Source organism: Tauraco erythrolophus, chromosome 17 (assembly GCF_009769465.1).
Source record: "Tauraco erythrolophus isolate bTauEry1 chromosome 17, bTauEry1.pri, whole genome shotgun sequence".
Taxonomy (NCBI): Eukaryota; Metazoa; Chordata; class Aves; order Musophagiformes; family Musophagidae; genus Tauraco; species Tauraco erythrolophus.
Window position 1 is genome coordinate 18,551,165 of NC_141481.1, and position 25,202 is coordinate 18,576,366.

Sequence of the window (25,202 nt, forward strand, 5' to 3'; positions counted from 1 at the left end):
CCGCATGGCCAACGTCGCCAAGAAGGTGTCCTGGTCCGGCCGCGACCGCGACGACGACGACGACGAGCGCGCGGGCGAGACCACCCCGCTGCTCAACGGCACCGGCCCCGGGGCGGCGGGCGGCGCCCGGCAGGTGGGTACCGGCACCGGGAGGGGGATACCGGTGCATTGATGGGGGTCTGCCCCGTCCCGGGTCTCCCTGCGCCGAGAGGCCGCCGGAGCGGGCCTGGGATTCGGGTCGTGTCGGCGTCCCCCCCGCAGCGTTTAACCGCGTTCGTTGCCCCGGGGCTGCCGGGGCTCTGCGCCTTGCGCAGCTCCGGGGGGAGGTCGGGCGCCTCCGGGCTCCTTCAGGTCGAGGAGCTCCGGGAAAGCGGAACCCGGCAGGGCCCGGTGCGAGGAGAAGCCAGGAAGGAGCTGGGGCACGGGGCCCTCGGGTCACTCGTGGGGGAAAAACTGAGCGTGGGGGCTGACTCAGCGCCCGGTGCCCTCTGCGCAGCGGGGCGGCCCCGCCATGGCCGGCTCCTGTCACGAGGTGCCGGTGCACGGCGATGCTGGGCCCTGCCGCAGCCCTGCGGGGCCGTTCCTGCCCGCTCCCCGGCTGCGAGTGCAGCCGAGCGACTGGGACGGTCCGTGCCAGCAGCACCTCGCTGCTTCGTTTCTGCTTCGTTTCTCCTGAAAAACGTCGTTCTGGGAGAGAGCCCGTTGCCTGGCATGCTGCTGCTGCTGCCCAAACCAACGGATTGGGCTCAAACATGAGAGCGTGTAACGCTGGTGTGGCTGGTGGTGGACGTCGTGCCGTACGTAGGGAACTACGCTGGCAAAAGCAAGACCAGGATGGGACGTGTTACAAGCACAGGGAGACCAGTTCCTTCTTGCAAATTAGTTTTAGGTAATTAACTGAAGAGAAACTTCTCTCTGGTGTACCCAGAGGCTGTTACTCGAGTGCTCTGCCAAGCAGTCTCTCCTCCACGTGTGGTTAACTGAGGCACACCGCGCCTATCACAGGGCAAAGCTGTGGCTGGGCGGGTCATGCCAAGTGAGGGCTGTGGTCTGGGTGAGATGTCAAGCTGGGTCCACGGAGTGCTTCCGTGCCAGCACCGGGTAGGAGAGGGGCTGCCCCTGGGTCACAGCCTCAGATCTCCTGTGAAGAGTTTGCTGAGAGACCTGAGCTTGGAGGAGGAGGAGGAGGAGTGGTGCCAGCCTTTGGCAGCTGTTAGCAGGGACGTCTCACCAAGCCTGATTGTGTGCCGCCCTGCTCCTGGGCAAGTCAGAACAGTGGGCTAATTAGAGGGAAATACAGGGTTCGTTAGGCTGTATAATAATCTTCCTAGGCGGCACGACGGGACCCGGCGTGTTTGCAGCACGGGTTGTCTTTAAAGACCACGTGGTTGATTCCTCAGGTCCGAAGGGTGTTAAAATAGGGATGAAACAGATCTCGTGGCTCTGAGTCAGTGAGGAAAGGGGTTTTGCTGGTGGCTCAGAAGAGATCCCTGCGCCCACTACAGCAGGGGCAGTTGGTGGTGGAGACCTGGCCCTGCCGATCTTATTGATTGCCACCGTGTCCCTTCGCAGTGCGGGCGACTCGGGTCTCAGCTGGTGACGAGGCGCAGCATGGTGTTTTCCCTTGGCAAAGGAGGAGAGTGAGTACCTTTCCAGAGCTCCGGACCATGCGTGCCCCTGGCAGTGGCAGCTGGGCTGTCACTGTAGCTCTGGGGTTGCCTTTCGGTGTAGGGCAGCTGCTTCTCTCCCTCAGACGCTCCTTTGACCCAGGTGCCATGTAGTTGTATGGATTGAAGCAGGAGGGCAGGACAGCTTTGCCGGAGAAACAGAAGCTGAAGCTGCTTGGCTCACGGGAGACTTAAACCTGGCTTGTGATAATACAATAAAAATTTCCCCAGGGGAGCTTCTTCTCTTTCTCATGTGCCTGTTTAATGGAAATGAAAGTGATCTGAAAGCGACACAAGGAAACGTGGGTCTGTAGTTCCTCACTGAGATCAAGTGCTTGTGGGCAGGAGGTGAGGAGGGGCTGGACAAACACACCTGTGATGGTAGAGGGGATGCCACAGGGCTGCACTTGAGGTCTCCTCTGGTTTTGGGGGCAGGTGGGCACTGCTCTGGAGCTGGCTGAGCCTTCATCCTCTCACCAGGACTTTCCAGTGCCCCGAGTATATCAAGATGCGAGTGGCTTCCTGTATGTCTGAGCATCACGCCTGCTGGGGGCTGCCCCGTTCCTACGTTCTTCAGCTGTGCATGTCGGTTCTCAGCCTGAAAAGTGGGTGGACGATTTTAGTCAGAGCAGCCAGTTTCCATCATTAGGCATTTTTCAAAAAAACCTTCTCCTTTGCTACCCATGAAGATATACTCTGTTTGTGCCAAAATACCTTGCCTTTGGGATTGGTACAATGCTCCTGCTCCAGAGGGTGTCTGGAACAGGGGGTGTGGGCAGGGGGGTCACCAAAATGTGGACCAGGTTGCTGCTGCTGGGCGGCTCATCCTTTTAACCCCTGTGTGCTTGTTTGGTATCTTTAGATGTCGTTGATCTTGTTTTCTGGAACTTCAAGTAACGGGGTGCAAAATGCAGCTGTTGGGGCCAGGCGGCGATGCCAGAGGTGCTGCGCTTGCGGCAATTGGAAAATCTTGGGGGAGGGGGTGAGGATGGGGAGAAAAAGAGAAGTCTGCTGGGTGAGCCCTGGTTCCTGGCAGATGGGCTGCAGGTTGTGCCTCCCCTGGGTACTGGCAGAGAGGCTGCTTGCCTGCTGCCAGGAGCCTGGAGCTGACCTCCCCAAAAAGCCGCTGCCCTCGGGTGGTGGCAGGACCGTCCCCAAGCAGAGGGGCTTTAGCAAGTCCAGTCCCTTCTGCTGGATGCTCACACTGTCAGGGACTGCAACAGTGCTGTAACCTTGAGCTGCTCCTCTTCAGAGGGGACGTGTGGGACAGGGTGCTCGGAGAAGGGCAGGTGGGCCAGGACAATCACGGCATCTCCCGGCCTCTCCCAGCAGAGCACACTGGGGCCGAGAGGGGTCCTGGGGGCTGGAGATCCTCTTCCTTCCCTCCCTCTGCTTCTGCAACGCTGCTGTGGGCTCCTGATGCGGTCTGCGCCACGCTTTATCTCATTGATAACAGAAAGCCACGTGCTTCCAGTTCGTTAGTGAGCAGCAAGATGGTGATAAGGGGCAGCGTACGGGGGGGTGACTTCATGCTGGCGGTGGGTGATGTTCCACAGGGAGCGGCCTCGCTGGCTTGTACCTGTGGAAATGGGCTGCGGAGCAGAGTCAGACACTCCTTAGTTAGAGTTCTTCAGCGCGACGTTTGGGAGGCACTGCTGGGTTGCCGCGCATGCAGCCCTCGTTGGTTCTGCGGCGTTTGAGCCTCGACTGAAGTCATTCTGCTAATCACAAACAGGGATTGCTCTTTGGCTGCTCTTCTTGGAGGTAAAACACTGCTGTGGCATCACGTATAGCAGCGTGGCTGCTTGTCACCTTTGCCGAATGGGGACACTGGCAGCAGTGCTGCTGTCTCCCACCCCGACCTGCGATGCTCCAGGCTGGTGCTGGTATCTGCATTCAGCTGGTGCTGCCTGACCTTGAAGCTCATCCTTTCAGGACATGGGCAGAAGGTGGTGGTTGAGATCTTCTGCCAGATTTTTTTCGTGTTGAGAGTGATCCTGAATTTGTTCTCGCCCGTCTCAGTGCAGGGCTGGAGCGGGTGGTGGCACAGTGAAGGGGGAAGGGGCTTCGGGAAGTCTCTAGCCCAGTCCCTACTAGAGCAGAACCCTTAGACCAGGTTGCTCAGGGCCACAGCCAGTGGAGATGTGAGTATCTCGGAGGACAGAGACTGTACCCTCTCTGGCGCCAGATTCAGTGTGTTGCCACCCTCGGGGTGAATATTTTTCTCTGATATCTAAGCAGAAGTTCCCTTGCTGCAGCTTGTCGACTGCTTCTTGTCCCATCAATGTGAAGCTTCAAGGAGAGTCTGGCTCTGTCTTCTCTGGAACCGTGTTAGATGTCCAGAGATGGCAAGAAGATCTTCCTGAGAAGCAGCAGCTTCTCCTTGTACATCTTGCCACATGCTCAAGCCCGTGACTGTCTTGCTGGACTCACTCCTGTCTCTCTGTGCCTTTCTTGTCCCGGGGAGCCCAAACAGGACACTGAGTCCCAGGTGTGCATTGCAGGTGCCAGGTGGAGGTGTGGACTCCTTTCCCTGGACCTCCTGGTCTTGCACCACCCAGGAGGTGGTTGACCACCTCCCCTGCAGGTTCACACCACCAACTCCTCTTGAGCTCGTCCACCAGCTCACTGCAAGACTTTTCCAGCAAAGCTGCTCTCTAATCACTGAAGCACATCCGTCCCAGGTGTGGGCTTTGTATTTGCCTCTGTTGAACTTCGAGGGCTTCTCTGCAGCCTGGTGAGGTCCCTCTGAGGAGCAGCCCTGCCCACCAGCGTACCAGCTGCCCCGCCAACAAAGATGTTAAGCAATTTTGGTCCAGATCCAGGCTCCAGACATCTCTTTGCAAAGCTCAAAATGGGTAAGGAAGTAGCTTTACCACCCAAATGGAGTGAGTGCCGAGGGCTGGGTGCCATCGCTGTTCGTGTGCCACTGTTGGAGGTGGGCTCAGCTGGCCCAAGAGCTTCTCCTGGGACAGGAGAGCTGTTAACCCGTCTGTGTCCTTTGGGTTTTCGCAGCAGTGAGTGTTGTTAAGCGGAGATAATTGTACCATGGTCACACCAATGTCATGTGTACCCGGGATCAGCAGAGCTGTCTTGGCCCAAGTTTGAAAAACATTGAAAGGAGGGTAGTGCTGTCCATGTGCTCGGTGAATCTTTGAGCCATGCACAAATAACCTTCTGTCTTGGCTCCTGGCTGCCTGAATCCCCTGTCTCTCTCTTATAAAAGTTGGGTGCTGATGGAAGTAGCTTCTTCCTGTCCTCCCGGCATGTGATCCCTGTGCTGGGTGAGACGGGGCCAGCCCTCTGCTCACAGAGCGGCTTGACCCATCTGGGTACCGGAGGGATGCCAGGGCTTAGGGGATGGCGGGGGGAGGCGGGGGGGGCGGCATATTAAAAATACACTGCTTGTCTAACAAAGTTCAGGTTCAGCTGCAGCTCCTTTCCCTTCATCTGTGTTGAGTCTTGCTACTGCCTAATCCGTTGGGAGCGGAGCTGCCGTGCCCTGGCTGCTTGCTCCATAGGGAAGAGGTTTCATAGATTCATAGATTTCTAGGTTGGAAAAGACCTTAGAGATCATCGAGTCCAACCATCCCTAATCCCCATTAAACCATATCCCCAAGTAGATCATCCACCCTATTCTTAAACACATCCAGGGATGGGGACTCAACCACCTCCCTGGGCAGCCTATTCCAGTGGCTGACAACCCTTTCAGAGAAGAAATACTTCCTAACATCCAACCTGAATCTCCCCTGACTAAGCTTGTACCCATTTCCTCTTGTTCTATCACCCAACACTAATGTAAAGAGCCCTTCCCCTACCTTCCCACCATCTTTTCTCAAGTATTTGTAGGTGTGGGGTGTGTCACTGATGCAGCCACGTTTGGTCTTTCTGTGAACCCCCATGACTAGCAGAAGGAGAATTTCCTCAAAGGGCTGGTTCTATCTGAGGTCTTGGTGCCTGAGGTCTGGCCCAGGTGTGAGCAGAGGACATGGCATGAGTGACCATTTCCATCTTGTTGCCTTGATCTTGCCCTAGACATGTGGCGTCTAACGAGAGCCTTAAATCTTTGTGCTTTGTGAAGCCAGGCAGAGCTGTGTTCCTTGCAAGGTCTCAGCTTTGTCCCTCCCAGGGTTTCAGGGTGAGGACCGTGTCCTTCTCCCTTCCCCAGGATGGTGGGGGCCCAGCTGGGACCTCCACCTGCCACCAGATTAGCTGGGCACCAGTGGGCACTGAAACAGGCGGTTCCTGCCTCCAGCTCATGGCTCTGCATAAGTTCCCATCCACGTCCCCCCAGGGAGGTGGCAGCTTTGGGTGTGCCCAACTCGAAGGAGCCCACAGTGGTCTGCTCTGACTGCTGGGAAAAGGGTCCATCTGGATCCTTTCCATGGGGATTGTGGAGCCATCACAGACCCGAACCAAAGGCCAGGCTGGTCTCACCAAACCAGCACCCGAAAACGGCTGCGTGGAGCACTTTGTGCTCAGCCCCTCCTGTGGGCTCAGGCTGTGGGGGACAAAAGGGCACACAAAGAGGGTTTGAGAAGCTGGGGCAAAACCTGCCTGCAGGTCAGGGAGTGAGTGAGAACGTGGAGCAGATGGAGAAATGGGGAAAATAGGTCAGGCTGCAAACACAAAGGGATATTCTTCATCTGCAGTGATGTGTGCGGCTCCTGGCCGCTCTGGCCTGCGCGTTCCAGACGGGATCGGTGGGGATTAAAGCAGCAGGGGCTCGATCTGGGATCTGCCAGTGCAGAGGGACCGATGTGCCAGGAACCCGCTGTTGCTCCCATCCCTCTTTGTTTTTCCAATCCTTTAGCCTGGCAGCTGGGGAGGGGTGAGGCTCTGGAGGGGGAGATCTCAATGTTGAGAAATGGTGTTTGGGCTGCGCTTAGCGACGATGCTGCTCGCACCCTTGTGCATCCCTGTGTTTCACAATGGCCGAGTCCCCCCACAGCACTGCCCTGGTTGGAGCCTGGCTCGGCTGCAGCCCAAGCCCTTGCCTGCGTCGGCCAGGAGACGAGAGTTGCCCCAAATAGTCAAAAAAACTCCTGTGTTACGCAATCGTGCTGCCAGTAACAAGCCCGGGTGGTCACCAGTGAAAGGAGAACCTGCTCCCCAGAGGGAAACGTCAGTGCTCCTTCCCAGCACCGTGCTGGGGCCACCTCGGAGGCACTGGTGTCCCCGAGGCTGCACAGGAGCAATGTGCTCGACTTCCTCTTGTGTGCACCGGCTGGCAACCAGCCTGGACGTTGCTCTGGCAGGAGACGAACATGCCGATGTGGCCATCTCCACAGGCTTGTGGCACATTCGGGAATTGACCCCTTTTTCCCTTCTCTCCCCAGCTCACTCCTTCCTCCTTCCTGCGCATCGGGCAGCTGAGCAATGTGGACCTCAACGAGGACGTCCGTGAGCTGGTGAGCAGCACAGAAAGGGGCCCACTGTTACTGAGACCCCTTCCCTTCTTCCACTAAGAGCACTAATGGCTGCTTTTGTTCCCTCCCTCACATCCCGCTTGTCCCACGAGGGCTCTGGTGCTTCCTCCTGGGCTGAGTGACCTTTGTGGCTGCTGCCTGCTGCCCTGCCTCGACATGCAGTGTGAAAATGGGGGGGGAAATGTCTCATCCCTGGGGACAGAGCTAGCGGCAAAGGGGACATCTTGCAAAAACTCTCAGCTTTCAAGTTATTCCCACCCAGCACACATACCTGAAAAGCTTTTCTTCCCCAGATGCTCCTGCCTCAGCTCCAGAGCTGTAGGGAGAGCAAACAAGAAGACGACTTTCACTAAATATTTCTTGTGGAATTCTTAAATGAGAAGGGACATGTCTTAATCCGTCACCTCAGAGGGCAGGCTGGCCCTGCTTTGGCCGTAGCTGTAATGTGGGGCCCGGGAAGGGTGCGGGGTGCCGCTGCCCCGGGGGCACCTCCGGCATCCTCAGTAAATGCCCTAATTTGGAGCTGGGAACAGCTCGCATGGTCAAAGGTGTTTGGGAAAGAGAATTTGGTTTCTGCCCAAAAACATGGGCCTGCTTGAAATAGCTCCTTGCTTTTGGCCAAAGGAATTTCCTGCCGAGGTGGAAGGTTGCCTTGTGCCGGAGCACAGAGCTGCTCGGAGGCAGTGCCGGATGAACATGGCAGCGTGGTACTCGGCTGGGCAAAGCCTCCATCTGCTCATGGGGAAACGTCCTGCCCGGGGGTGGAGAGGTGGTGGGTTAGGGCGCACGCCTGACAGCCTCTTGCAGCTGCCTTGAATCCCATACATCCACCAACTGGTGGAAAATGGTCCCAGATCCCAGCCTGCCAGGCAGTTTGCGCTCCGCAGCCTGCCCTGCCTCTCCTGAGCATAAAACCTAGTGTTAAACCAGCAGTTCCATGGTGGAGGGGAGGGTTGGACTCAGACCTGACTGTCCTAACTTGTGCATCGTGTCCCGCAGGAGACGGAGCTCCCTCGGCAGCATCCCAACGAGATCCCCCACAACGAGAAGCTCCTGTCGCTCAAGTATGAGGTAAGTGCCCATCTGCCCCCGTCTCGGCTCTGCCCTCTGGGATGCAGCAGGTGAGGTACGTGGGGCGAGGGTTCGTGGCTGCCCAGTTAGGGGGATTTCAGCGGGAAAGGAGTGGGATCAAGGGAGGAAAATGGTACAGGGGTGTGGAGGGGCAGAGGTGAGGGTCTGGGGGCAGCCATCCCCAACGCGGGCATCTCTTCTCCTGCGCTAGATGGTAACAGCATCTCTTTCCTGAACTAGAGCCTGGACTATGACAACAGTGAAAACCAGCTGTTCCTGGAGGAGGAGAGGAGGATAAACCATGCGGTGAGTCTCAGCGTGACCTGGCTGCCCACCGTTCCTGCAGTCGGGATGGCCCAGGGAAGCCAATCCCCGTGCCTGGCTGCTGGGGAAGTTCTCCGTGCCAGGGGAGGCTGGGGTGGGTTTATGGGCACTGACCAGCTTGTGACAAACTGTAAAACCTCAGGAGCAAGGACCCAGTGTAGGATGGTTCAGATAGGAGCTGGCCTGGGAGTGCATGGTGACAGTGCCAGGTGGCATGGAGCAGGTCCCTAAGCAGAGGGACTTCTGGAGCCATGTGAAGCCCATCTGCCCTGAGGGCTTTGGGAGTCAGTGCTGCAGCAAGAAACCCAACAGGAGGGGCCTGATGGAGGCGGGCAAGCTGGAAAAGCACATCTGCTGTTAGGAATCTCACAGAGGGGCAAGGGCACTGGCTTAAAGTAAGTAAATTGTGGCCAGCTTTGCAACCCTGGGTCAGCCAGCATCGGTTTAGGGCTGCGCTAGGGAAGGTGACCAGGTGGGTTGGAGTCCCCCAGTGCTGGTGGGGCCAGGCTGGGCAGCAGCGGGATCTGATGGCTGTCTGTCCCTCAGGCTTTCCGGACAGTGGAGATCAAGCGCTGGGTCATCTGTGCGATGATTGGCATCTTCACTGGCCTCGTCGCCTGCTTCATCGACATCGTGGTGGAGAATCTGGCTGGCCTGAAGTACCGGGTGGTGAAGGGCAGTATCCTCCCGTGGAGCCGTGGCTGCTGGCCAGCCAGGAGCTGCAGGGTCTCTGCTCCTGGTAGCTGCGAGAGGGGTGCCGGGGGAGAGGGCAGTGCTGGGTTTGGCAGCACAGACCACGCTGCCCAAGGTGCTGCCGAGTGCCCGGCTGCTCTGTGGGGCTGAGCTGTGGCTGGACACTGCCGAAATGGAGGAGGCTCCTCGCAGCAGCCCTGGCTGCCCTAAGAGCACAGGATCTGCTGTGCTGCTGCAGCACAAGACGCGTTTTAGTGACGAGTTATCGTGGTGGGGAGGGATGGTACCCAACTGATCCCGGCCTTTCCTTGAGCTGCCTCCCCAGACATTGACAAGTTCACGGAGAAAGGAGGCCTGTCTTTCTCCCTGTTACTCTGGGCCACCCTGAACGCCAGCGTGGTGATGGTGGGCTCCGTGATCGTTGCTTTCATAGAGGTAAGAGTTTGGAACTGGTCTGGGTTGGGGTATCCCTGTGCCTCCTACCTTGGCTCTTTACATGGGGGAAGCAGGATCGTGTCTCCAGAAAACACACAAATTTGTGTAACAGCAAATGTATTTCTGCCACATTGGCTCTTGGTAGCCCCAGTTCCTCGGCGTTGGCTCTGGCTGTGCTGTTGAGTTTCTCTGGGGCTGTCAGACTGGCGGGACCTGCTGCCCTTCGCCGGCAGCCTGGGGCAGAGGGTGTGCTCCAGCCCAGGGTGCAGGTGCAGCTCTTGCAAGCCTTGGCCCCAGCTCGGTTTCTCTGCGTTGGGCGTGCGTGAGTGCCGGCAGAGAGCAGGCTGGTCGGGTGCCCTGGGGACATGCTCAGGAGGACAAGCCAGAGACCAAGGCTGGTTATGGCTGGGAGGGGGCGATGGCTCCCTGCGGGCCACTTGGAGTCAGCAGTGTCTTCTTTGTGGCTTTGTCTTCGCTCTCCCTGGCCACCAAGTGTGAGCCTTCTGCAGTGCTGGGCCTCTCGCCATGGCATGGTAATGGGAACACCCTATTGTCCCCCAAGAACCCAGCCAGCTCCTTCTCCCTGGCCCATTTGCCCTTAGTGGCAGTGAGTGCCTCCCTCAAGCCCACCTCCAGAGCCTGTAGATAGGCTTTGGTCTCACCTCTGAGCCTCCCTTGGTGTGCACTGTGCTGAGAGACTGGAGTAAGGTGGCCAGCGTGTCCCCATCCTGTCCGTGGCAGCCACTCACACTCTCCCTGCTCCCCGCAGCCCGTGGCAGCTGGCAGTGGCATTCCTCAGATCAAATGCTATCTCAACGGCGTGAAGATCCCACATGTTGTCCGCCTCAAGGTAGGAAGCAGGAGGTGGTGGGATGCGTGCCTTCGGCCTGTGATGGGACCTTCTCCACCGGGCTGGCTGGGGTGTGTTGTGTCCTCATGGGGTGGTCCCTGTCTGTGCTGTGGCAGAGGAGCTGGCACGAGCTCCCAGCTGCCCTGCTGTGCTGCCCGGCTCTGCAGCTGTTCCCCTTGGTGTCAGGAGGTGAAACTTCCTGCCCTGGGATCGGCAACTGGTGCTGGGCAGAGTAGCTTTGGGTAATTTTTTGTTCTGACCAAGGTTGGCCAACCCCATTGCCACCATGAGGGGCTGAGAATCACAAGTTCCCTGTGGTCGCTGGCTGGGTCTGCGTGCTCCGTCGCAGCTGCCCTCGTGTTCCTTGTGCCATCCATGCAATGTGCCGTGCCTGTCGTCTCTGTTTTGCAGACCCTGGTGATCAAAGTCTGCGGGGTCATCCTCTCGGTGGTCGGCGGCCTGGCCGTTGGGAAGGTGATGTGCACAAAGCGCGCGCTCTGGCACGCTGCTGGCATGGTATTCCCCGCTGCTGGCACACGTGCCACAGCCCATCACCGGCCCTGTGCTGGGAATGGGACGCTGGCAGCCCTGCAGTGACTTCTCAGTTTTACTCCCTGGTCTGCTGGCTGAGGTGACTGCAACGTGGCCAGGCTTGGGGAGCCCCCGGGGCACGCGGTGCCGCCGAGCCGGCCTGTGTGTGGCTTGGCTAAGGGTGGGAGAGCAGCAGCCTACGTCCGTCGGTGGCTGTCCGTGCAGACGGTAGATGGGGAGAGTTGGGAGCTCTGTTGGGACCTTCCCAGCTTGCTGGGATCGAAGGCAGGCAAGGGAAGCCCCTGTCCCCTTGGCTGGAGGGAGCGCTGGTGGGAATGGGAGGTGGCCATGGCGCCACCTGCTAGAATGAGGATTTAAAGGAGGAAAACCAGCAAGGTCTGTGTTTCCCAGTGGGAAATCCTCCCGGCCAGCTTCTTCAGGGCTGCGAGCTGGTGAGCAGCGTTCAGCTGTCCCTGGGCTTCTTCCTTCCCTGATCTGACTCTGCTCTTCTGCCTGTAGGAAGGACCTATGATTCACTCTGGAGCGGTGATTGCTGCTGGGATCTCCCAGGGAAGATCCACGTCTTTAAAGCGAGACTTCAAGGTTGGTGCTGAGGGCCGAGGGGCTGTGCTGCAGGTGCCCCTCCTGTGCCCAAACCAGGCTGTTCCTTGGGGTCATGCTTGTGGCTTGGGGTTGTATATGGCATACCCTGTGTTTTCCCTAAACTCGTACCCGTGGCTATTCCTAAACCTGCCTTCTCTTTGGTGTTTCAGATCTTTGAGTACTTCCGCAGAGACACGGAAAAGAGGGACTTTGTCTCGGCTGGAGCTGCTGCTGGTGTCTCGGCTGCCTTTGGTGCCCCCGTGGGTACGCGTCTCGGCTCTCTGACGCTGAGCGGTGCCCGCATGTGGATCTCGCCAGGAGGTTGCTCACACTTCCGTGGAGGCAACTGCTGAGATGTGCCCAGGGCACAGCAGGATCCATCCTGCGAAGGGCCCAGCCCCACTCTGAGCTGTCCTGCCATGCCATGCAGGTCTTGGGAAGAGAGGAGGGGGGGTCACCTGTCTCGGATCCCAAATGTTGCCTCCCTGGGATGGAGGAGGGCAGTAGAGGGGCTTCACTGCCATCAGCACATCACTGGTGGCTTGATGGGTTTGATGGAGCCTGTGAGGTCTGGGGCGTGGGGGACATGGGCTGGGATGAATTTGGGTGCATTGGCTGGTGCTGTGAGCCAGAGCACACACCCCTTGTGAACATGTTTGTGCCTTGTGCTTGCAGGGGGTGTCCTTTTCAGCTTGGAGGAAGGGGCTTCTTTCTGGAACCAGTTCCTGACATGGAGAATTGTAAGTAAGAAGCAGTAAATTGAGGGCTGCTGGCTCTGGTGTGAGGCGTTGCCTTTCCCCGGTGCCCTGCAGCTCCCTGCCTCCTGCCATCCCTGCCCCAGCCGGGCAGCTGTGCGTAACGCATCCCAGGGAACAGCATCCCAGCTCCCCTCCTGTGCCCTGGTCCTCAGGGCTTGAATTTGGACCTGGCTGAGCTCCATCTCACTGCCAGCTCCGTTCCAAGGGAACCGCCCTGGGCTGTGCCCTGTGGCAACGGAGGGGCAGAAGGAGGAATGATCCCCTGGTCAGTGTAAGCTGCCCAAAGCGTTGCCACAGGGAACATGGCCTCTTTTCCCCACCACGCTGTGGGTACCAAGCCTTATCCAAGGGCCTCAGACGGGGTGGTTTGGGGTAGTGGGGGGGGCACGTGGTGAGGGAGCGGGGCTGAAGGCGTGTGACAGTAACTCTGAGCTGCATCTCCTTCCAGTTCTTTGCCTCCATGATCTCTACGTTCACTCTGAACTCTGTCCTGAGCGTTTACCATGGCAATGCTTGGGATCTCTCCAGCCCTGGGCTCATCAACTTCGGCAGGTTTGATAACGAGGTATGGCACAGATATTCCCCACATCAGGCTCCATTGCAGGGGTTAGAAGCAGCCCACGGCAGCTTGGGGCCACCAGTCTGCCTTAAAACATCACCCAGGGGCTGAGGTGGGCTCTGCCCTAGCAGGCTTTAGGGTCCGGCCAGATCCCAGCTCCACCAGTCCCAGCAGAAGGCTTTTCTGCAGCCACTGCTGGGTCTGGGGGCTGCGGGGTGTCCGGGGGAGACTTTGGGGCAGCTCTGGGAGCCCGCTCGCTGGCGCGGGTTTGTGCTGTCCCAGCAGACAGTGACTGGTTGCAGATGGGCCAGGAGATCTGAAACCCGTTTGTTTCTCGCTTGCAGAAAATGGGATACACAATCCAGGAAATTCCTATCTTCATCTTTATGGGAGTGGTTGGTAAGAGAGTGCTGCTGTTTCCATTTCATTAGTCTGAATAATTTCCTCTGTTCTCTGCCTGGGTCTAAAAAGCTTTGGGATCCAGTTTCCTGGGGAGAATGGGAAATCCATTAAACTCTGGAGGGGTGGCTGCCTGTGGGGCTTACATGGGGGTGAGAGCTGGATCGTGGCCCACCCCATACCCGTGTAGCAAAGGCGAGCCCCTTTAATCCACATACTGCAGAGTCGTTGAGTGGGGTCCGTGCATCGCAGTGGTGGGCAGCCCCTTTGAAACTAACTGTCCTTATCCCCACAGAGTTGCCTTGTCCCTTGCCTGCCTAGTGCTGGTGCTGTGACACTGGCTCGTGGCCATCCCACTGCTGATGCTGGGCTGCCCTTGGTGTCAGGTCCTGGCTGTCTCTGCAGGACAGTGTCCTCGTGTCCCAGGGCTGGTCACACTGGATGGGTCATTGCTGCCTCCCTGAGCTTCATGGGTTCCTTGTGTCCTGGGCGGCTGTAGGAGAGCCTGGGACCTGCATGCTGAGCTTTACCTCTTCTGCGTTCGCAGGCGGGATCCTCGGGGCCCTGTTCAATGCCCTCAATTACTGGTTAACGATGTTCCGGATCAGGTAAGAGCTCATGGCCAACTAAGGTGATTGACGTGGGTTGGCGAGCGCCTTCTGCGCTCCCTCGGAGCGGTGTTCCCAGCTGGGGCAAGGCTGTCATCTCACACTTACCATCAGCAATGGCAGCCCCTGTGAGCTGGGAGGCAGAGACGCCACCTGCCTCTCGCTGCCTGCAGTGGAGGCTGTGACCCGCAGCATCCCATCATTGCTCTGACCCTGCAAAGTATTTCCCTTCAGTGACTTGAGGGCGCACAGAGGCGCGAACACTGTGCAGACCTGACTGTTATGTGCTTCTGAGAGTAACAAGAGAGTGGAGGGAGCTGCTAAAGCCATCCGAGCTCAGTCTGGCACAGCCAGTCCTTGTCACCGGCTTTTCAAAGACCAGGACCAGCCTCGTGGCCCCAGGGAGGGATGACCTGTGGCAGTGAAGCGGTGAGGGGTCTGCAGCAGCTCCCAGGGCATCACTCTTGGGCCTTCACTCAGCCACAACTTTCTGGGCTCGGCTCAGCACTGTCCCTCCAGGCAGATCATGCCAACCTTTCCCTGGGAGCTGTGCCGGCTCCGTGCAGCGGAGGCAGGCAGGTCCGCTGGAGCTGGCTGGGCAAGGCTGCTCTTGCTGCTGGCCCCCCGCCCCAGGTCCCCACAACAGCTTTGCCAGAGGACAGAGTGCAGGACAGCCTGGCAGGGTCTGGAAAGGGAGCAGAGGCAGCCAGCCTGTCCGTATGCCTGATGTGACGTGCCAAACCAGGCTGTGGGTGATCCTGCCCGCACCCCTGGATCTCACCCTCGCTCCTCCGCTCCCTTCGCAGGTACATCCACCGGCCCTGCCTCCAGGTGGTCGAGGCCATGCTGGTGGCAGCAGTGACGGCGACTGTGGGGTTCGTCATGATTTATTGCTCGAGAGACTGCCAGCCTATCCAGGGGAGCACGGTGGCATATCCCCTGCAGGTAGGAGATGCTGGAGAACAGTGTCCCAGGGTGGGGGACACCCTGAGCCCGGGCAGAGGCTGAGGTCTGAGTAGGGAGATGAGACTCTGCTGGGTTTTGTGGCACTGGACCTCACAGTCAACACCCTCCGCTAAAGGCAGAGCTGGAAACCCAAGCACGGTGTTGGTTTGCTTGCTGCCCAGAGCTGCCTCCTCCCCAACAGACATCCCCCTGAGCCTGGCAGCCTTCCCTGCCACAGGGCAGCCCGGATCTGACACTTCTAACTCTCTCTTTTCTTCCCCCCTCAGCTTTTCTGCGCTGATGGAGAGTACAACTCCATGGCCACTGCCTTCTTCAACACGCCTGAGAAGAGTGTCGTCAACCTCTTCCATGACCCTCCAGGTCTGTGCACCCAGTGAACGGGTTCTTGAACATAAATGAAGCGGGACTGGGCTCATGTGAGGTGGCCGACCCGTTCCCTGGCCACTTGTGGGACGAGGCAGGAGATGATCAGCACAGCCCCGAGAGGACACGATGGGATCCAGCAAAGCCCTGTGCCCACTCATTTCCTGCAGTGGTGGACAGAGGAGGGATGGATGCTGCAGCTGGTGGCACCTATGAGCTCAGCCGAAGGACTGTGGTCTCGGGAGCCTGCGGACAGAGACCTGGTTTTGTTCGTGCGTGTTTGCAAGCTGTCGTGTTGGAGTTGCGTAGGAGCGTGTCTGACCCTTGCTGACCGTCTGAAGTCTGTCCTGGAAATGTCCCTGGCTGTTTTCTTAATTAGCAGAGCCTCTTGCCCCAGAACGACTTTACCTTCTGGGCAGGTTGCGGAGGCAGATCTTGGGGTTTGGATTTGCTTGAGAAATGCAATTTGGCTCCCAGGTTCCAGCTCCTGTTTCCCTTGGACCCACTGTAAAGACAGCGTGCCCTCTGCCTCCTGCGCTGAGTTTTGTGCCCAGCTGCGCGTGGGCAGGGAGCAGACAGTTCCAAATTTCTTGACCCTCAGCCCAGAGAGTGAAGCTTGGCCTCTTGAAGCCAAGTGATGACCATCCTGTGCCTTGGGGCTGTTCCCTGTGGCGCTGGGCCCTCCCTGGCTCAGGGCTTCAGTCCATTGACCTCTCTGTGAAGCAGAGTTTGCAAAGTACTCGTTTAAACTAGACTGAGCTGCTCAACAATCCTAAAATAGTGGTAGGCTGAGTCCTGGGGACAGCAGGGTTTCACTGTGATGGCACAGCCCATGCTGTGGGGCAGCTTGGGACTGCCTGGAGCAGCCGTGGGAGCGGTGGGACAGGAGGGGGTTTGCAGGACCTGCTCGGCTGAGTTGATCCCAAAGCTGGCAGTAGGATCCTTGCCAGCTTACCAGCACCTCCGTCCTCCCAACCTTGTCCTCCGGCAGTGACGGTCCCTCGGGGCTTTGAAGTTCGTCATGTTGCCTTGCGATGAGGCTGGGAACCGCGGGGCTGGGAGGGGACGGGTCATCATGGGCCGCGAGATGGAGGAAAGGCGCGTGCTGGGCTCGGTGGGGTGGGAGGGCTTGGGATGGCGCCGGCGGGTGGCAGGGCTCTCAAGGGGGCAGAAACAACCTAAAGAGCTGGTTTGAAAGCTTATACTGCCAGGGCACAAGGTGCACCCAACGAGAGGGGCTGTCACTGCTGGGAGTATGTGTGGGGCTGCTGCTGCCTGTCCTCCCATGGCTGCAGCCCATCGCGGTGTTCTCTGGGCTGCAGGACCACCTCTGACTCTCCCTTCTCTCTCTGCCGCAGGTTCCTACAACCCCATGACGCTGGGCATGTTCACACTGATGTATTTCTTCCTGGCCTGCTGGACCTATGGCCTCACGGTGTCTGCGGGGGTCTTCATCCCCTCCCTGCTCATCGGTGCTGCCTGGGGGAGGCTCTTTGGCATCTCCCTGTCCTACCTGACCAACGGCTCGGTGAGTCCCTGGTGAGAAGGGGTGTTGGGTGGTGGGAGCTGCAGCACCCAGCCCTCCTCCCTCACCCCTGGGCAGGCGGCACATGCAGGTAGCATGTATGGAGCTGGATAAGAACTTGGCTCAGCAGTCTGGAGTGGGTTGGATCCTCACTTGATGTTTTCCTGAGCTGAGTCTGGGCTTTCTCATGTCCTGATGGAGCCCCGCCAGCAGCTGGGCTGTGCCTGCAGCCTCAGGCACTCCTCCCCACTTTGGAGGGGAGTTTGGGGGCAAAGCAGTGCTCGCTATCTCTGGATGCCCTGGAGCCAGCAGCTGACTCAGCTCCTTCTCTCTCCTGTACTCAGATCTGGGCTGACCCTGGGAAGTACGCCCTGATGGGAGCTGCCGCACAGCTGGGTGAGTTCCCCACGGCACGATCTTGGCCACCTCCTGCTCTTGTCGGAGTGAAGGTGGCATGGGAAAAAGCAATCCCTGCTTCCCTGGCACAGCTTCTTCCCCAGCTGAAGGCCCAGCCTGGCTGTGAGGGCTGGGCTCATCCAGGGCACCCCTGCCTGTGCGGGCAGTCCTGGATCACTGTGCAGAGACTCGGGGGCCTCGGGTGTTCTGCTGTCCCCTCATCCCATGTTTCCCTGCCCTCCTAAACCCCCAAACCCCTTGGGTGTCTCTCGCAGGTGGGATAGTGCGGATGACATTGAGTCTCACTGTCATCATGATGGAGGCAACAGGCAATGTCACCTATGGCTTCCCCATCATGCTGGTGCTGATGACGGCAAAGATTGTGGGAGACTACTTTGTGGAGGTGAGGGCTGGTGTGCTCACCAGGACGTAGTGAGAGGCTGCGGGTCAGGGTTGGTGGTGCTGAGGAGCCGTGGCGGGGCCAAGACGAGCGTGTGCTCCCTCTCAGGGGTGAGCTGGTGCCTGGGTGTACCCCTCAGCATCTTGCCAGGCTTGTCCCGACAGTTCGGCTCTTGTTGCAGGGACTCTACGACATGCACATCCAGCTGCAGAGTGTGCCCTTCCTGCACTGGGAGGCCCCGGTGACGTCCCACTCCCTCACAGCCAGGTAGGTGGGCTGGGGGGCGCTCATCACTCCGGGGTGTGGACCACGCCATTGGCCTGAGCTGGAAATGGAGGTGGTGAAACACTTCAGCCCCAGGAGCCTGCTGTCCCATGATGCCACCAGCCCAGCTCCTTCCCCAGCAGGGAATGTGGCCTGCAGTGCATTCCCTGTCCAGGTCCCTGGCAGGTTTTGGGGACAGGGGAGGTGTCAGGGCTACCAAGGCGTGTGGGGTGGGGGGGATATTTGGGGCGTGCTGCCACGGGGCTGTGTTTCACACCAAGCCTTCCCTGCAGGGAGGTCATGAGCACTCCTGTAACCTGCCTGCGGAGGATCGAGCGAGTGGGCACAGTTGTGGACATCCTCAGCGACACCTCTTCCAACCACAACGGCTTCCCGGTGGTGGAGAGCAACCCCGATGCCACACAGGTGGGCTGGGTGCCACTTGCGAGGGAATGCAGCTGGGGGCTGGCTGCAATGTGGGACCCTCACCCTTGACCCCTCCCAGCCCCGCCTCACACACGGTGCTCTGTTGCAGGTGGCAGGACTGCGGGGATTGATCCTGCGTTCCCAGCTCATCGTCCTGCTGAAGCACAAGGTGGGTGATGCGGTGTGGAGGCCATTCGGGCTGTGTCTGTGCCCCTGTCCCGCTGCCGCTTCAGGCCCCTTGCTGCTTGCCTTGCTCAGGAGGAGCTGGCAGAGGGTCCCTGTCATCTCCCTCAGCTCATCTGAGGAGATGGTGGGCACTGCTGTGCCGTGCTGGGGTTACCCCCAGCATCATCATCCTGCACCCCACTGGGCTCACAAACCCTGAGTGAATGGGAAATGGGCTCTTCTGCAGATGGTCCATCTGCCCCATGTTCCTGCCCTCTCCCCTTCCTGCCCCTGTGCGTGGCCCCGGTGCCTGTCAGTGCTGCAGGATGGTCCCTCATAGTCTTTTTCCTTCCAAGGTTTTTGTGGAAAGAGCCAACCTGAGTCTGGTGCAGCGGCGGCTGAAGCTGAAGGATTTTCGAGATGCCTACCCCCGCTTCCCCCCCCATCCAGTCCATCCATGTCTCCCAGGACGAGCGCGAGTGCATGATTGACCTCAGCGAGTTCATGAACCCCTCGCCCTACACCGTGCCCCAGGTAACGGCCAGGGACCCCCCCCCACACCCTAGCGTCGGGGATCGTGGGTGGGCGATGGGTGCCGGCTGGGGATGCCGCGGCCCACGCGGCCCCACTCTGCTTTGCAGGAGGCGTCTTTGCCGCGAGTGTTCAAGCTCTTCCGAGCCCTGGGACTGCGGCACTTGGTGGTCGTGGACAATCGCAACGAGGTGAGTCCCTACTGACTGTGTGCGCGCAGCCGGGGCTCCTCAGGGAGGGGTGGGGAGGGGACACGCTGCCCTTGTCCCCAGGCTCTGCGTGCCAGCGTGGGGCTGTACCCTGTCCCTTTCCCGGCAGGTGGTGGGCATGGTGACCCGCAAGGACCTCGCCAGGTACCGGCTGGGGAAGGAAGGCCTGGAGGAGCTCTCGCTGGCACAGACGTGATGCAGGGCAGTGCTGCCCAGCGGAGGCGCACCCTGGCTCCTCAGAGCTGGGACCCCCTTTTGTGGGAGGCAGGGAGAGGACTGGGCCAGCCTGTGCAGGCATCGCGGTGCCTGGAGCACCAGCACGGCTGTGCTGCCTCGGCTCTCCTGCCCGTCGCTGCCTTCCCATATCTCTATGCCACCTCTTCTCACCCCTTCCTCTGCTTCCCCAAGGGATCAGAACCCACCATTGGCTCCGTTAGCTCCTGGCATAGGCCCTCCCTGAAGGTTGGGTGAAGGCTGGAGTGTGCTGGGGGAGCAGAAGTGCCCTGCTGAGCTGGGCGCAGTCCTCTGCCATGGCACATGGCCTCCATTGCCTCATCCACCAGGTGTGGGCTGTCTGGGACCTAGCCCTGCCTTGGCCCCTGCTGCAGGGCCTGTGTGGGGAGCAGAGGGGACGTGGTGGGGCTCCCTGCTGCTCCCAGGGCCCTGTCCCCCCTGCCCTGTGCTCCTGCTGGCTGCGTCGGGCTCGAGCCCTGGGGCAGGTGCTTGCCCCTCTGGCCGGAGGAGGGGGCCCTGCCCTGCTCGGCTGTGCAATAAAAGGGCTCCCGTGGTTCAGCAGCTGCTGCCTCTTGCTCTTTCTTGGCTCCCTCGGCCGCTCTGATCCCAACCCGTGTGTGGGGAGACACCCCTGGGCTTTGGGGCTGGGATGGGGAGGGGAAAGCTGCCTGCTCTGGGGCAGCGTTGGTCCTGCAGCCTGTGTCCCTACTGTGTGTCCCTCTGCCACTCCTGCCCTCCTCCCACCACTGCTGCTGCCTCTCCCCATGTTGGGGTCCAGAGTCACCCCTGGGAGTGTTTCTGCACTTGCTGCAGCTTGTTCTGGCCTGGCCAGGCACCCCCAAACCCACTGCCAGCCCTGGCTCTGGCCAGGGGGAGGGAGCAGAGCCTGCACTCCCCTGGGTGCCCCTCTCCCCCCATCCTTGCTCCTCACTTTGGCATTGCCCTCTCCTCACTTGGGCAGGAGCAACCTGGTGCCTGGGGGGGCTTTTGACTGCGGGATACTGTGCTGAAATAAAAACCATTTGTACTTTTATTATGGTGCTGCCCGTCTCTTGCTTCCCTTCTTCCCCTGGTGCTGCTGCCCAGGCTCAGGGCCGTGTCTGTCCATGTCCCCCTAGGGCTGTGCCCAGCCCTGCCCCCACTGCTGGTGCTGGGAGGGCATGAGCCAGGGCCCCTTCATCTTCCTCAGCCCCCCGGCAGGGCTGGAGTGCTCAAGGTGGGGGGCGGCTGCCCCTTCCCGGGTGCTTTTCCCTTTCAAGGCCAACAAAGAGCTGCCACAAAGTGCAGAATGCCTCGGCTGGGCCCTGGTAACAGCCCGGTCTGGTGGCGGGGGCTGCGAGGAAGGGCTGGCCAGCCACCCTCCCGGTGCCACGGCACGGCCCTGCTCTCCGGTGTGGGTCTGGTTCTCTGGCACTGGCATGGGGCAGGGGAGCTGCAGCGGGTCCCCGCAGCGATGACGGGTCCCCGCTGGGTGCTAGCAGCCGGGCGCTTTATGAGGCCCCGTGTCGCCCTTTGCCCTGGCGCGGCCGAGATAAGGCGATGGGATCCGCTGACTTGGGCCGCAGAGTAAACACGGGCTGCTGGCTCCCGCCGGCACCGCGCTTCCCTCCTCCTCCTGCTGCCAGGGCGGCTGGTGGCCCCCCAAGGGCCAGGTCGAGCGGCGGCCCTTTGTCACTGGCGGCAGGGACACCGCGGTGGTGGGTGGCAAAGGACACCGCATGTGCTGGTGCCTGGCGGGAGTCATTTATTCACTCGTCCCGTTGCCGGCTCCGACCCGGCAGCTCCAGGTTGCCCAGGTGCTGGCACCGGGGCCGCCGGGTTTATCATTAACCGAGTGGCACGTGGCGGGGCAGGGGGCCCCCGAGGCTGCAGTGGGGTCACAGCCCAGCGAAGGGCTCAGCCTCCGGCCCCAGGCGGCCCGGCTCAGGTAGCAGCTCCCGCTCGGTGCCTGGCAGCTCTGGCATGGGCTCCACTGTCCAGTTGGCCAGGAGGTCGCTGAAGTCAGGGGTGCCCGCGTGGAGGAGGCTGGCGGGGCTGGGGGCTGGCTCCTTCCAGAAGGAGGGCGGCAGCTTCCTGCGGTGCATGGGGGTGATGTGGCCATATTTCCTCTCCAGCCGCTGCGTCTTGCCGCTGGCCGCCCGGGGCGGCAAGCACCGGCGCACGCCGTACTCGAAGAGCTCGGCCAGCGGCCCCAGCCTGTGCGCAGCCCCGGGGCCACTCCGCGGTGCCACGGCCTCGGGCTGGCCCTCGGCACGCCGGGGCGAGCCGCAGTCCTCGGGCGCGCTGCAGCTGCCGGCGGCCTCTTCCCGGCCCCGCCGCCCGAAGTACCGCTGGATGTCGCAGCTGATGAGCTCCGAAAACTTGAGGAGCCGCAGGGTGGTCTCGGTGGCACTGGGGACGGCCAGCTCTGGCTTCACGCTCTCCTCTGCTGCCTCCTCTTCGTCCTCCTCCCCTTCTTCCTCCTCCTCCTCCTCCTCTTCCTCCTCCTCTTCCTCCTCAGAGAGGTCGGGGAAGTCGGGCTCGGGGCGCGCAGGCAACAGCAGGCGGTGGGGGAAAGGCGAGGGCAGCCGCAGCTCGGCCAGGGGCCGGATGATGCCCGCGGCCATGTCAGCACGCAGGGGCACCCCAGGGCACGGACTCACCCTGCGGGCAGGGACAGCGGGGTGAGGGTGGGGTGCACCCCGGCACCCTCCCCGACCAGCCACCCTGCAGCAGCACTTGGCCCTGAGGCGGCAGGGGGACCGTGCTGTGCCGTGGCCAGGGTGAGGGGACGTCCCCCACAAGCCATGGGATGTGGGGCAGTGGGGATGTCCCCATCAAGCCGTGGGATACCGGGCAGTGGAGATGTTGTCCCTGAGCCATGGGACATAGGGCAGCAGGGACATCCCCACCGAGCCATGGGGTATGGGGCACCACGGATGTCATCCCCCCTAAGCCATGGGACATGAGGCAGCAGGGATGTCCTAACTGAATCTTGGGATACCAGGCAACAGGGATGGCACCATCAAGCCATGAGACAGCAGAAGTGTCCCTACCAAGACATGGGATGTGGGACAGCAGAGAGGTCCCCACCAAGCCATAGGATGTGGGGCAGCAGGGATGTCCTCACTGATCCATGTGACAAGGGGCAGCAGGGATGCCCCACCAAGTCATGGGATGTAGGGCAGTGAGGCTGTCCCTCTGAGCCATGGGGCAATGGGGACGTCCTCCAGAGCTGTGAGGCAGCGGGATGTTCCCCATCACCCCAGGGCTGTGCATGGAGATGGATAGGGCTCAGCACCCACCCTGCCACCCTGGGCTGAGCTGTCCCTGCCACCCTGGGCTGAGCATCTGAGACGCTGAGCCCTGTGCCCTGCCCACACAATGGCCCCACGGGTTTCCCTGGGTCGGGGTGAACCTGGCCACCTCCCCACACTGCCCTGGTGGGCTCTGGCCACAGCTGGGTCTAGCTGAGCTGGATGAGGCCCCCCTGTAGTTAGTGCTACCTGTGCTCCAGGGTCCCCAGCCCTGCCTCACTGTGCAGCATCCCTGGCCACGTGCCTGGGACTGCCAGTGCCCCAGCGCCAGCCCCAAGGGGGTCCTGGGGCAGGGGAGAAATCCTGGAGGACAAGTCCTGCTCCTGCCATGCCAAGCATGGTGCTGGGCCCTGCACCCAGGGCATTGCTGCCATCTCTGGGGTCACTGTGTGTCCCTCTTTGTGCCCTCCTCACTGCAGAACCCCTGGTCCTGCCTCCATGCTGCCCTGGGGGGGGTGGCAGGGGCTCAGCCTCCCAAGGCACTGCGCACCTCCGGGCTGCAGGGATCGGGGAGCGGGGCCACCCTGGTGACGGAGCCAGCCTGCGTGGCTGCCACCCTCAGCCAGAGAAACACCCCGGTGCAGGAGGGCATCGTCCGGGGCCGCGGCTCGGCACTCACCTTGGCGCTGCCGCCCGGCCATGCATAGGCTCCCGCGCCGCTCCCCCTTCCCGTCCCTCCACCTGGGCCTGAAGTATTTATAGCGGAGCAGCGAGCTGACGGCTGGCAAATATTTGGTAGCCGTATTGTAATAGTAGACTCGGTAAACAGAGCTGGGGTTTGCTTTAGCACCCAGCAACGGGGAGAGCGGCGCGGGGAGGGACGCGGGGACGGAAGGCAGGGCTCACCTTAATGGTTCACTAGCCAGGGGATTTTCAAGTGTTGTTCCTGTAAATTCACCTATTAAACCAGCAGCCCCAGCTGCCAAACTGCCCGCGCACTTGTGCCGAGGGCTCTTATCTCCCCGCTGATTGGAGGCGAAATCAAGCTTTGCCAAATAGGCGTAAAATTAAATTTCATGCTATTTTGACTCCTGGAGTAGGGATCTTCTGAAGAACATACTGCGTATCGAGCGATGCCTCTGCAAACAGGTGCTGCTGCTGCGGCTTCAGGGGGCAAAGCCTCTCTGTGGGGGTCCTGCAGTGCCAAGTCCCCCCAGCAGAGCGGGGCCAGGTGCTGTGCAGGCCCTCTCTGGGTCTGGACCCCCCGTCTCCAGCCTCGTGTCCCCCCAAGGCGGGTGTGGGACTCCCTGACCAGCCCCAGGATGGGGTTTGTAACATTTTGAGGTGGCATGACATGGCCCCAGTGGCATGAATGGTAGAAGAAGCACTTCAGGGCGCTGCGCTCCCTAGGCAGGAGGTGCAGCTGGGTGCCCGGGGCCGACAGCTTTTGCCAGGCAGCGCCTGTGGATGCAGTGATGGGGACATGTGGCCTGGAAAGCAGCTGGGCCAACCCCACAGCAGGGACAGCACCCGGGATGGCAGCGTTGCCACCATGGATGGGGCACCGTGGTGCCCCGTGTCTCTGCTGTGGCTTGGGGCTGTGCCGGCCCATGCAGCGTGCAAGGGACTGAGGTCGGTGCCAATGGCAAGCAGCTTGGGTCCCGAGGTGGCTGTGGCCACAAGTGCCATTTCTGTTTTGATGGCAGGATGTGCCAACGGGGGACGCAGGGCGGCTGGAGACACGGGACAGCCTGCTTGTGACAGCTGGAGGACACAGCATGGTGGGGGCCTCACACAGCGCCCAGACCCCACTGCCCATTGAGGTTGGGCACGACCAGAGCCCTGCTCCAGAGCTGCCGTGCCCCACAGCTCCTGGTCTGCTCCCTTGGAGCCCTCCCTACCACTCTGCCCCTGAGCACCCCGTACCCTGGACTGGGGTGGGGTCCCCAGCCGCTGGCACTGTGCAGCACTGGCAAGGAGAGGGCCAGCCTGGGCACGGCTGTCACTCACTCCCTGCAGAGGCAGAGCTAGGCACCCACACTGGCACTGGCACTGGCTCCGCAGCACTCCCTTTCCCCTCTCCAAACACTCACGCCAGCAATGTCGGTGCAAGAGCAGCAGCCATCCTGCCCGGGCACCACTGGGCAAATATGGTGGGTGGGAGCTGATAAGCCATGGACACCCTTCGCTTTGCTCTCTGACATCACCCACCATCGCCCACCCAGCACAGCCCAGCTTGGCATGGCCTGGCACGGCTCTGCACGGCTTGGCATGGCTCAGCATGGCTCCACACTGCTTGACACGGCCCAGCACCGCTCAGCACGGCCCAGCACTGCTTGACACGGCCCGGCACAGCTCAGCACGGCTTGGCACCGCTCAGCACGGCCCAGCACTGCTTGACATGGCCCGGCACAGCTCAGCACGGCTTGGCACTGCTCAGCACGGCCCAGCACAGCTTGACATGGCCCGGCACAGCTCAGCACGGCTTGGCACTGCTCAGCACGGCCCAGCACAGCTTGGCATGGCATGGTATGGCTCTGCACGGCTTGGCACTGCTCAG

The 25,202-nt window shown here is 60.7% G+C and overlaps 2 protein-coding genes across 2 annotated transcripts; one reads left to right on the plus strand and one right to left on the minus strand.

Moving 5' to 3' along the window:
* Window positions 1–4: 4 nt before the first annotated feature.
* CLCN7 (Cl-/H+ antiporter 7) lies at window positions 5–20,409 on the plus strand. The gene is given in 26 exon segments (XM_086622084.1): window positions 5–133; window positions 7,007–7,078; window positions 8,096–8,167; window positions 8,408–8,473; window positions 9,038–9,170; window positions 9,510–9,619; window positions 10,389–10,469; window positions 10,881–10,943; window positions 11,520–11,603; window positions 11,774–11,867; window positions 12,279–12,343; window positions 12,810–12,926; window positions 13,265–13,319; window positions 13,867–13,927; window positions 14,734–14,872; window positions 15,160–15,253; window positions 16,615–16,784; window positions 17,126–17,177; window positions 17,453–17,580; window positions 17,759–17,844; window positions 18,135–18,267; window positions 18,377–18,436; window positions 18,789–18,869; window positions 18,871–18,966; window positions 19,074–19,154; window positions 19,282–20,409. Coding segments are annotated over 26 exon segments (2,409 nt in total). The 3' UTR covers window positions 19,369–20,409.
* An 874-nt stretch (window positions 20,410–21,283) lies between these two features.
* Window positions 21,284–23,347, minus strand: PERCC1 (proline and glutamate rich with coiled coil 1). Its single transcript, XM_086622549.1, has 2 exons — window positions 23,322–23,347; window positions 21,284–22,049 (listed from the first exon to the last, which is right to left on the minus strand). Exons 1-2 carry the CDS (start codon window positions 23,345–23,347, stop codon window positions 21,284–21,286), a joined length of 792 nt encoding a protein of 263 aa, XP_086478675.1.
* Between the last annotated feature and the right edge of the window lie 1,855 nt (window positions 23,348–25,202).

Coding starts and splice junctions, on each gene's coding strand:
- PERCC1 (XM_086622549.1), bottom strand. CDS start 23,347: ATGCATGGCCGGGCGGCAGCGCCAAG. Junction 22,050..23,321: donor GGCCGGGCGGCAGCGCCAAG/GTGAGTGCCGAG, acceptor CCCTGCCCGCAG/GGTGAGTCCGTGCCCTGGGG.